Below are 12,481 nucleotides of genomic sequence, written 5' to 3' on the forward strand. Positions count from 1 at the left end.
AAAAAAACACAAAATAAAGAAGAAAATATACTTTAATTCAGCTTGAATCCTGAAACACTGAAACAGATTTCAAGAGATGCATCAAACAGACAAGGAGGCCTGCAACTGCTTTTCACACTTTCACATTGCTCTTTAAGTGGTATTAAACGACCAAAGACAAACAAAAATCATATTTTCGTTGACTATGGATGACATTTCTGAAAGGCCATCAAACAGGTGAAACATAATTAAACCATTGTACTTAGCCTAATGTTTTTTAGATGTTCATAGACAGCCACTCATACAAGATTGATTTAATTGGACCTTATGAACACTGGTAGAAGTTCATTAAAAACATTTGTACAATGTTCAATAATGTTACGAGGCACTCTTTCAGCTGTAAAGAGTTTTATATATCAATCATCATCTGATGAGATTTGGAGAGACTCCAGTGTTTTATCACATACACTCGACTCATTGCATCTCGAACCCCAACAAAACAAACATGGTACATTGCAACAAGTCAGGCATACAAACACACTGAAGCAGACTGAGACAGCAGACCTCACACAGCCGACACACTCTCTCAAACACACAGGTGCGCACACACAAAACCACTCACACAGATACCACTGCTGTGAAGACAGAGTGTGGCGGCACTGTAACCAGGTTAAAGGCCAGTGCCTTTGTATTTACTCGGATCCAAGCTGATTAATGTGACTGTCAGGTGACACATTCAGAAGTAAACAAATCTCTATCTCCTGCCCAAATCCACTGTCACGGCCACATGGCCAATCATCTCCTGCCCAACAGAGAACCACTGTGTGATTGGCTGATTGGTGATAAGGGGCGGAGCTGTTGTATCCTCCACTGCAGAATAGGGCTGATATGACCCCAATAATTCTACATTTGGGACAGGAAGTGAGCACGGCCATTATCCTCGAGGCGACACGTGAGGATATCACAGCCTGTCTCTGTCACGAGGAGCGTGTGCTCAAACTGGGCTGAGCGTTTACCGTCACGAGTGACTGCAGTCCAGCCATCTGGCCACGTCTCATCCTGCCAGCCACCTGCACAGAGCAAAGACTCTTAAATAAGCAGTTGATTACAATGCTTAAGCTCATCAAAACTCACATTTTTATAGTAAATAGTATCTGTTAACAGAAGAAAAGAACCGTTTGATATATTTTAAAATGGAATTTATTCCTATGATGCAAAGCTGAGTTTTCAGCAACATTACTCCAGTCCTCAGTGTCACATGATCCTTCATAAATCATATTAATATGCCGATTTGCTGCTCAAGACACAATTCTTATCATTATCAATACTGAAAACATTTAAGTGGCTTAATATTATTGAGGAACCACATTTTTTTTCAGGTGTCTTCACTAAATAAGAGTAATGATTTCGTACAAAATAAAAATCTTACTTTCCCCAAAGCTTTAAGGGGAAGTGTAAATGAACCAACCAATCACACGTTTGAATGCATTAACTATAAAAGAAAACAACTCTTAAGAATAAGTACACAATTTGGATGGATACAAAAATAATTTTGTGATTTGTCTCTAACCTTCGCAGATCATGGGCTCAATAGTAAATACATGACCAGGTTTCATCACTCCTACTGCTTTATTCTCTGTAGAAATACATAAAACAAGGATAGTTCAAGCTTATTGAGTGTTTGCACTCTCTGCAGTTCGATTACATCACAGTGTGCAATGCTTGTATCATTATGACACTACTCACTGGCATAGTGTGGCACGTTTGGTGCCGTGTGGAACAGTTTGTGAATGCCATGGCCACAGTAGCTCCGTACCACAGAGAAACCGTTAGCCTGCGCGTGTTTCTGGATGATGTTTCCCAGCTCACGATAGCGGATACCAGGCTTCACTAGACACAAGACAGAAACAAGCTTCTTCAGATCTCAACACAGATATCCCTCTGTGCAAGTCTGCCCTCTAAAGATCATTAGTTTGCATCACATCATGCAAACATACTGTACTATATCATGTAGGACAAATGTTGAACTCGTATAATTTTAATTGTTATAGTTTTTTGCATGCACTTTCATACTCACCAGACTCAATGGCTTGCATAAGACATTCATAAGTGGTCTGAACCAATCTCTTGGCTCCCTCATCCACTTCACCCACAAAAAAGGTTTCATTCAAATCTCCATGGTAACCATTGTGGTAAACTGTTATGTCAACTGCAAAAAAAATGAATATGTAACATTTAGTGCAATTTACCTTAAGTCTGAAGATTTATTTTCTGCATATGTTACACAGAACTCTGTAAAAAAAAAAATACACAAACTGAGACAAAATGATAGGATTATGCTTTCAGCTAATATTTGATCCAAAGTAGATGCATTTAACAGAAATCCATTCCACAGACTTTAACACTGTGCAAAGCACACACAAAAAAAAAAAAAAAAATGTAGATTCCATCTGGTTCTGGATACTGCCTTCAGCGTAAGGGCTGTTCAGTGTCAATTTGACATCAGATGTAAATAGAAGCCGTTCTCTGTGCTGTAGCCTATGATATTTAAATTAATGTGATCAATGACAAAACACGTAGCTAGGACTAAAGAGATCTACATGTCACTGGTCATTTGTTTCGTTTACTTATCTGTTATGGCATTAACAAGAATAAATAGCTTTAATAATATGGCATTTTGACTATGGGACTTAAAATGACTGAAAGGAAAAAACAATTCTGGACAAAGCTCTGCAAGAACAAGCCAATGCATTCACAGAAATGTGAACATGTGGAAAAATCAGTCACGCACAAATGTCGAATGTCCAGTGAATGTTTATCTGACATCTGGACTAACTGAAATATGAAATACAATGTCAATTTAGAGGGTGGGTGATTCTATCCCTTTAAAATCGCCTTCTTGAGACAAAAATCTGATCTCCCATAAAGTAAAGCCAGCCAGATGCATTCATATACTATATGTATTTCAATACATACTGTTCAGTATGTCCCCATCCTGGAGTGGACGGTGGTCAGGGATCCCATGACAGATGACTTCATTGACAGAAGTGCAGCAGGACTTGGGAAAGTTGTAGTAGTTCAGAGGTGAGGGATAGCAGTTCCTCGCTGTGCATGCCTTAACCAACAAATATGGACACATCCTTTGGCATTAGCATCAACATTTATACAGGCTTTCCTACTCAAATGACAATAACAGTAAAAATCACAAGAAATAAATGCATACTGTCAAAAACAGCTGTCAAACAACTGTTTAAAAAAAAAAAAAAAAAAAAAAAAAAACTGGATCCAGAAGGAAACTCCAACATGAAACATGACATTTACAGCAATGGTTCTCAACCAGGGGTCCACAAGGAGGCCTCAGCAAACATCCAAGAGGACCCCCAAGAGGTCTTCAAATTATTTAAATTAGTTATATTAACAATCTTAATAAAAATGCTTAAAAATGCTAAAACAAAGACAACAAGGCAACATATTTCTGTGTTTTTCCTTTTTACTATAACTAAAGTACCAAATGTACAGCTTAAATAGGAGGAACTCTTGGACAAAGTGGGCCTTGGATTCAAAGAGAACCACTGATTTAGAACAAATAATAATAATAAAAAATGTAATGTGAATGCATAAGCAATTTCACATTTCCATTAGATAACCTATATTTAAATGTTCTGCTCTGATCAGACTGCTACTTTGTAAAATGTAGATAAGAAAAAGAAAAAATGCAGTGAAATTTTACCAAATGCACCGCATGGTCAATCTCCTCTGTCGTCACTCCAGGTTTCACCATCATGGCAGCAATGTCAAGGACTTCTCGAGCCAGCTGAAGGAAACAAACATTGTCTTTATATTTAACAATTCAAATGTCTTTTGTTTACTTGTGCTCATCAGAGACTTGACAGGCTGACATTCCACTAGACGATATTTCAGCATTTTTATTATATGTGACCAAGTGTTTTTCTGGGGTTCTCTTAACTAAAATCTGAAATTAGAAACTACTGGCAGAACAAATTAAATAGGGGCAGAAAATGTCTTTTGCAACACCCAAAATACCAAAATATTCTATACACAAAAGGTATCATGTGTGAAGTTATGATGTTAGATTACCTTGCAGACAACTCTCATGCCCTCAATCTCTTCAGCACTGAGGATCTTAATCTGAGACGTCCCTTTCATGGTCTGCTCTGACTCTGACATTCCTGCAAGCAGTGATGAATTGGTGAATTGATGAGCAGTGAAATACGCAGATACCCATCTACCCACAAAAGCATCTTACTATCACTCAAATATATGGACTAGCTCTGCCTACTGACCTTCACCACAACAGAATCTCAACAGCACGGTCTCCAGTCAGCTAATGAAGACAACACAACCACTTCTTACAGATAGAAACACACACGCGCACACACACGGTCGCTGATCCAGTGAGGTCTGGGACACGACAGTTTGGCAATGACGTAAATCACAGACACTTCCTGCAAGGGCTGGGCGATATGACTCTATATATCGTGTGGCATTGAAGATAGAGATTTTATATATTGTACCAATCAAAGGCTTAGAATAATTATGATTTATTTTTATGTTATTGAAATAATACTCATGCCCTCATCATAAGAGACTTATTGTCTATTATAAAAAGTAATTTATTCCTGAGCTGAATTTTCTTTAGTGTCACAAGATCCTTCAGAAATCATTCTAATATGCTGATTTGCTTCTTAAGTAGCATTTCTTATTATTATCAATGTTGAAAACAGTTTTTGCCCACTGGAAAAATTTGAATACTTTTATTTAGCAAGGATGCTAAATTTATCACAAGTTTCTTTAAAATTATAAGGCAGCACTACTGTTTTAAATATTGATAACAAATTAAGCAGCAAATAAGTATATTAGAAAGATTTCTGAAGGATCACATGACACACATGAATGAAAATTCAGCTATCACAGTAATAAACGACGTTTTAAAATGCATTCAAACAGAAAACAGCTATTTTAAATGGTTATAATCTTTAAAAAAAAATTGCTGTTTTTTTTTTTTTTTTTATATCGTTTAACAAATGCAGCCTTGGTAAGCATTCAGAAACATCAAAATATCTAAATTATTCCAAACTTTTGACCTGCAGTGTACCATTTGCACCGAGGTGGACACATTTGCATTGTTGTCAATTGGCACAACTGCTGTATTTACACTGAAAGCAGTAAAGGAATTTAGAGTAATGCAAAAACACAGCAGGATGTGCAAAAAATTTATAAATAGGCTAAATAAAAATAAGGAAAAATAACGCAAACCAAATATGAATTTCCAATAAAAACTGATACAAATACAACTTTGGTCATATCACCCAACTCTAGCCCCAGCTGATTAACGACATCAGCCATGCAGAAACAGACAGAGCCATGCTACTACACAGACACACTCATACACCCACTGCGGAGCAAACCGCTCCCTGTAATACTGTTAAAACAAGAGGACATCACCGGCCGGACAAACGTGGGAAGCGGCGGGACTTCGTACCTGCCAACAACCCAACCTCTGCAGCTGCAGAGAGCGAGAGAAGAGCTTCAGACACACACTGCAGCAGCCCACCCCCAACACACACACACACACACAGGTAAATGGAAACGTTTATAAGGTGACTTCAGGACCATCACACACACGCTCTCACTAAGGAGTCCTAAAGATACACACACACACTCCTGACTTAACCTTTGGATGCTTTTGAAGACATTAGGCTTTTTCAATAGAATAGTATACATTTATTTACCGGTACTGCCATGTCACTATCTATGGCTATCTTCATGGCAAAAACCATTTAAAAAGATGCAAGAATAACAAATACAATAAAAACCAGCAAACAAACAAAAGAATTATATTACACAACATTTTTTTTTTACATTGACACATGCTAAACATTCTAAACCTTTTTCTGTCCTTTTCAACACTTCACTCTTCTACTGTTTGAAAGCCGGGGCCCGCAGACTCAAGGATGAGCTAATAACAAAGGAATGAAAGGCTGGAACTACTGGAGACTAATAGCCACTAACCACCACCAAAACAGTTACTTACGGGAAGACTCTGCAGCATCCGTTAACGGAGGACAAATAAGCATTTATTCACAAAACAGTGATTCATGAGAGATGCTTCTATACTAGAAAAAAAAGTGTTTGTGCAATTGCTCTTCTATTCAAAGACACATGTATTATCATTTAAAATATCCTTTACAAGCCCCCCAAAAAGTATTCAGACACTTAAGTCACACAAACATCTATGCATTTCACTGCAATAAATATAACCTTCTCTAAGAGCTTCACATTTTACACAGTTTACAGACAAACTAACACAGTAACTAGCAGGCTAGTGATAATCTCTTAAAAAAATAAATAAATATATATATATATATATATATATATATATATATATATATATATATATATATATATATATATATATATATTTATTTATTTATTTATATATATATACTGTGCAAAGTCTGTAATTAGTAAGATTTTTAAAGACATTATTTTATTCAGTAGAGTGAAATGGCAATAAAGACATTTACAATGTTAGAGAAGATTTTTGTGTAAAAAAAAAAAAAAGGTGTTCTTTTTTTTCCTAATCATTTATTTTAAAAAGTATCACTGTTTCCACAAAACTATTAAGCAATACTGTTTTCAACATTATAAGAATTGATTGAGTAGCAAATCATCACATTAGAAATTATGATTTCTGAGGAATCATGTGACACTTAAGACTGAAGTAATGCCTGTTGAAAATTCAGCTTTACACCACAGGAATAAATTATATTTTAACATATCTAAAAATAAAAATGATTTCTCAAAATCTAATAATATTACACAATATTGCGGTTTTTATTTTTACTTCTTAAAGGTTTGATTTGCTTAATTCAGAAAAGATAAGGAAAACAAAAACACTTTGACAAACAAATGACCAAAGCTCCTCAGGTTTAACCTAGTCCTAATTAAATAGGACTTCAGGAAAATCATGCAGTAGGTGTGGATTATGCATATCCAACTAACCAAGTAAATCTATTTAGGCCTTTTTTTATAATCTAATGATTACTAGAGCATTATCCTCCAAATAACAATGATGATAAAGATGCACCAACGAGATACCAAACAAACTTAAGAGTTTTCTGTAAACAAAGGTTATTCTTGCACATCTACATGAAACTGTGGTTGATCTGGTCAGACGTGTGCTACTGCAGCAAACACTCCTCCATTTAAGAATCAACCAGCACTTCAGCTGATGAGATGGAGGCCATTAGTTTAAAAGCTTGTATGTCAGTGGGCCATTTCAAGGGTCAAAAGTTTAAACTTCACACAGGAGTAATAATGAACAGGGCAGTCTGTTAGAAAAGTGCAATGCCTCAAATAAAGAGCATGGAGCAAGAAAGCTAGTCCAGTTGACAGAGGCTGATCAGTGAATAATTTACATAATGATGTCTAAATTATGTGTGAGGGGATTTGCAATCATACCCAAAGGATGATCTGCATAGTCTGGTCTCTGGATGTTGCTGGGAACAAGCCGCATGGGAGTCTGAAAACATGAAGAAAAAGGAAGAAACTAACTGTTTGAATGCAGAAACTTGTTTTGTTCTATGCTGATGTATGTGTGCTGTAATTATCACGCAGACGATGTTCATGCCTCCTTACCAGTGGATAGTGGGGTCGCAGTTTACCAGTGTATCTGTACCCGTGCCACGGGTCTGTGTTGATTTCTTTCTCCACACAGTTCTTTCCCTCATCTTTTATTTTGTCCTCCTCTGCAAAAGAAAAGCCAGATATTAATGTTAGCATTAGGCAAGACATGATTTGTATTCCACATACAAATGCAAATGCAGAACTGAACATCACTCAACATTGAGAGTGAATAAAACACACTACATACTTGCTTTTTTGTGGAGCACTTTGTGGGTGGCCCAGCTGCCTTTGAAGCATTCCTAAAAGGATACAAAACTCAAGTTATTACTCGCACAACGTCAATTCTTAAAGAGACCATAAAACGTAATGTATGTTAGCTTTGAGGCACGTATATGTTAGTGTACAAAGTTACACTACTGTTCAAAAGCTTTCTGAATGAAAATATTCCTTTGATGGAACAAGGATGCACTCAAGACAAGACATAATAATTACATTAAAGGGTAACTAAACCCCTGGTCAGAGCCTGACTCCACCCACTGGAAATATCAGAAAAATGCTGAAAAGTGGGCAGAGCACAGCGGAGATAGAGGGGATGAACCAAGGGCGGGGCTGAGCGTGTGGGGTGTGAACCTGAGACCCGCAGTGACGGATTGATTGACAGCTGCTGTCAGAGTCCCTAAAATGGAGAGTGACTGTAGTGACGCAAGTAGCTATGCAACGGAGCCTTCATTTGAAGTAGTGGACTTTTCTCCCCCACCTTCACCTGAAGTGGAGGATGTCGAGGTGTCTGTGGCCTGAGCCATATCAATTTCGAGCCGCTGGCTCAAACTGCGGTCTTAACCCCCACGTGGAGGAGCCCATTTCCACCTCCATTGCGTTGGGAGAAGCAATCCTGCGTAAAATGCAGTTTGCACACTCCAGCTCTAGATGGGAACTCGCGGTCTTCAAGGCCAAGTGCATGCAACCACTGGTGCCTAAAGTCTGCTGGTAAACTATGCAGTCCAGCAGTGCTGTCACAACCAGCAACACACCTACGTACCATCCTGACCACTGTACTAATTTAAATACAGATAAATCTACGCCAACTTGAAGCTATCCTAACTGATGCAATACTATGCAACTAACTATGCTTCTAACAATACTAACGTTACACTAACAACTATGCTAATTAACTACATAGGCTACACAAAACAATCTAAATAACTATATAAATGCTATGCTAAATAGATGCTATAATAGTCTATCCTGGTCGTTTTCAATAATCGCAATTCCAACACCTGACTCACTACAGTTATTTTGACGGAGCAAGATGGTTTTATACTGCCAAGGGCGTGGTAGCTTGAACCAAGGGGGCCTGGTGAGCTGGAAACTGCTTACATCACTTGCCACCGCAACATCCAATAGGAAAAATCCACTGCAGTAACCACCGTTCAACCTGAAGAGGTCAGCACTCAGACGTTTTTCCACCATATATTGTAAAATTAAAACACTTTATACTCAAATGTCAAAAAAGTTACTCGAATACATGAACAGCACTAAAAAAGCCCCATTCTTACAGATCATTAACTAAAAAAAGTTGGTTTAGGGTTTAGTTACTCTTTAACAATGCTACAAAGATTTCTATTTCAAATCTTTTTTTACCTTTCTATCATCAAAGAATCCTGAAAAGATAGCACAATTTCTACACAAAGATATTAGCAGCAAATCAGCATATTATAATGAAGGATCATGTTAAACTGGAATAATGACTGCTGAAAATTTAGCTTTGCCATCACAGGAATACATGATATTAGAACATATAATTAAAGAGAAAAGTTATTTTTAATTATAACAACACTTCATTAATAATATTACTGTGTATAGTATTTTTGATCAAATAATTGTAGCTTTGGTGAACATGACAGAGTTCTCCGATAATAGTAAAACTCTTATCAACACCAAACTTTTGAACCGTGTATATTTTAGCATCTGTTAATACTTAAATTCTTTTTGACACACTCTTTAAATTTGAAGATGATCTTGAAACAAATGCAAAAATTCTACTTAATAAATAAGCAATAAATCGAAGTTCACACTTGTAATGTTAATTAATGATTATAGGTTATTTTACAAAAAAAGACAGAAACCTTTTGATATGTCCATCTCTGACTTCCTATTTAAATACGAAGTAGATAAACGTACTTGAAGCATATACTTTAGCACAATTACAAGGAATTACACACAAAACTTCACAAACATTGGCACCCTTTTACAGCATCACACGGATAGCTTGCTCAAATAATAAAAATCCTCATGTATGACTTACTTTTATCTGTGGAACATAAAACAGGATATCCTCAAGAATGTCAGGGGCCAAACTACACTGAACAAAATTGACTTGCAATTTATGAAATGTATGAAACACAAAAGTGTTCCACAGAAGAGAGAAATTCATTCAGGTCTAGAATTACATGAGGGTGAATTACAATGGGTCATCTAATTAGGGCGAGAGTTTGAATCAGATGGAATTGGTGGAAATGTCAAATCAGATATATTGGGCTTGGCAGTGCCCTGTCATCATATCAGCCTCTCAACCCAGCAAGCAGGACAGCAGATCTGCCCTGCAACATGTGCTCCAGTTCAGAGAGGCGTCTCAAATGTAATGAGCTGTCTACCTAGACAGCATTTTTGAGCGTATGCCTCAAAAAACCCATATGATGGCCAAAATGCTGTCCATGTAGACATTTAAAATATATTGGGCACTTGTAGATTTTGTCTTAAAGCAGAGTGAACTACCAAACTAGACAGCCTTTTTGACCATCATGAGCAAGTGACTCATAAAACACAATGCTGTCTAGACAGGCAGCTCACTAAGGTTTGAAACACACCCAGGCTAGGAGTGCCTAACAAAAATTACACGAGAATGAAAAGAGCTACATTTTCTTACAAGCTGCACCAATTTATGCATCCTTTTGTCCCTAAATCTTTGGAAATTTAGAAATAAAATAAGTAAAGGGTTAATGAGATGATTTGACAACCGCACGCGAGCCACGTTGAGCTGAAGTCATTTAAAGCATGCTGAGCAAAGAAACCACTTGTAAATTACATTTCCACTCCTTTAGACTATAGACTTAAGACTTAAACATCTCAGACAAATCTGTCATGCAGAAAATCATCACGCACAATACTTTGATGTAAACGTCAAAGCTCAGAGTAAGGTTTAAAGTGCCTGTTTGTGATGTAAGGCAGCTAATGTTAGCTAGCTAACGCTGAGCTCAGTCTCGTAGGCCGGCAGCGTGACATGAGCGAGAGACCCAGGGTGCTTCGCTTGTTTCTTAAACCAAAGTGTCAGAGCTTCACCTGAGAGCAAAAGTATGAGCCTTGAATTCCGAGTTTGATGCAGGTGGGACACTGTAGTTTCGCTTCGCTGCGGCAGCCCTCCGTCTCGCACTCCCGTGTCTCCACCGCCGCCATGCTGCTGCTGCTGTCGGTCAGAGAGAGAGAGAGAGCGCTGCTGTCTGCTGCTGCAGTCATCTGAGAGCAGAGGGAGGGACTCCAACACCACCTTGTGAATCATGGCAGAATGGAGTATGTATTTATCTATCTATCTTTTTCATTTACCTTATTGTAGCCACAATTATTGAGCAGGCAAAACTGGAAAGTTAGTTGGACTATTTATTCTGGGCAAACGAAAAAAGTTCCAAATGAAGCAGAAGCGTCAATGTAGTTACCCAGCAACGCAGACCGAAAGCCGGAGTGGAGCTCTGTGTATAAGTGGAGCGGAGCGGCAGAGAGAGTTCTTCAACTCCGCTGAAAGCGCTCTGTGATCACGCCGCCGTGGCTCCACCCCGGGGTTTTTACCTTCCACCCCATAGTGAGAGAAACCCAAGTCTGAGCGACGCTGACCTTCTCTCTACAGGTAGTGTTTGAGAGATGCGAATCTTTCTGTATCAACTGAAGCATTTTTTATTTATTTTTCACCCCAAAATATTTACTATTTCTAAGCGCTCGAAACACAACTGACTAGCAGCACATGCTGATCAAAAACGCAAGCACGACAGCTTTCACAAACTGTTTTCATGAAAGCGTAATATATTAAATGTAATATGAAATATCATTAAATATCAAGGTTCTGTAAATGTTGTTTTGTTTTGTTAAGTGTAGCCTATAGTGATTGCATTATGTTATTGGGCAGGGCTGGGCAGTTTTAGAAGCATTTGCAATTAGATTTGCATAACAGCATTCCCCTTTTCGAATTATGTATATAAATAATACACAAACTGTATTATACAGACATCAGTAGCATTATTAATTATAGAAATTCTTTTGAAAAATTTAACTTGCATTAAATCAGGCACTCGTTTACAGGTTTAACTGATCAATGCAATCTTGTGACAAATTCTATTATATTTTATTACACCATAGATTGGTTTTAGAATGCATTTAAGTTGTCAGAGTTCCTTAAAGAATTCGATATACATCATATCTTTCTGGAAAAAAAGAAAATCTTTTAAATTTACATTTATAAATCTAGAATTTAGCATGAAACCATAACAATTAATTATAAATTTTATTTGAAAGGGTTTCTTTCAAAAGAGTCAACAGAAAGCACAAGTTTCAACTGAAACAAAAGTATTTTAATAAAATTAGAAAAGTCAATCCAAAACAGAATTTAGAAATGTTTTTAATCAAACATTCTTATGATGTAACAAAGACCAGTTTTCAAAAAAGCATGTGATTTGACACACAGGTCTGAAACAAGCTCCAAACCATTGATTAAAAACAAAATAATCATGTTTTGAAGCTTCACAAAGCAGTCTTTGAAAAGGGCCCATCTCTACAGGCCAAATTATACAAATTACTCAAATTACTC

General features: G+C 37.2%; 1 protein-coding gene across 1 annotated transcript; it reads right to left on the reverse strand.

The window, feature by feature from the left end:
- Positions 1 to 14: 14 nt before the first annotated feature.
- On the reverse strand, positions 15 to 11,157 carry LOC113057073 (methionine aminopeptidase 1-like). The gene is made up of 11 exons (XM_026224127.1): positions 10,969 to 11,157; positions 7,877 to 7,928; positions 7,642 to 7,751; positions 7,465 to 7,525; positions 4,078 to 4,169; positions 3,710 to 3,793; positions 2,956 to 3,094; positions 2,057 to 2,188; positions 1,726 to 1,869; positions 1,550 to 1,615; positions 15 to 1,049 (listed from the first exon to the last, which is right to left on the reverse strand). Exons 1-11 carry the CDS (start codon positions 11,140 to 11,142, stop codon positions 883 to 885), a joined length of 1,221 nt encoding a protein of 406 aa, XP_026079912.1. The 5' UTR covers positions 11,143 to 11,157; the 3' UTR covers positions 15 to 882.
- Between the last annotated feature and the right edge of the window lie 1,324 nt (positions 11,158 to 12,481).

The sequence above is a fragment of the Carassius auratus genome, chromosome 38, assembly GCF_003368295.1.
Source record: "Carassius auratus strain Wakin chromosome 38, ASM336829v1, whole genome shotgun sequence".
Lineage (NCBI taxonomy): Eukaryota > Metazoa > Chordata > Actinopteri > Cypriniformes > Cyprinidae > Carassius > Carassius auratus.

Bases quoted from the DNA above. Each gene is read 5' to 3' on its own strand.
- LOC113057073 (XM_026224127.1), bottom strand. From the start codon at position 11,142: ATGACTGCAGCAGCAGACAGCAGCGCTCTCTCTCTCTCTCTGACCGAC. The intron at 7,526-7,641 runs GTAAGGAGGCAT...TCATGTTTTCAG, and splicing joins TGCGACCCCACTATCCACTG to ACTCCCATGCGGCTTGTTCC. The intron at 1,050-1,549 runs GTTAGAGACAAA...TGCTCTGTGCAG, and splicing joins TGAGCCCATGATCTGCGAAG to GTGGCTGGCAGGATGAGACG.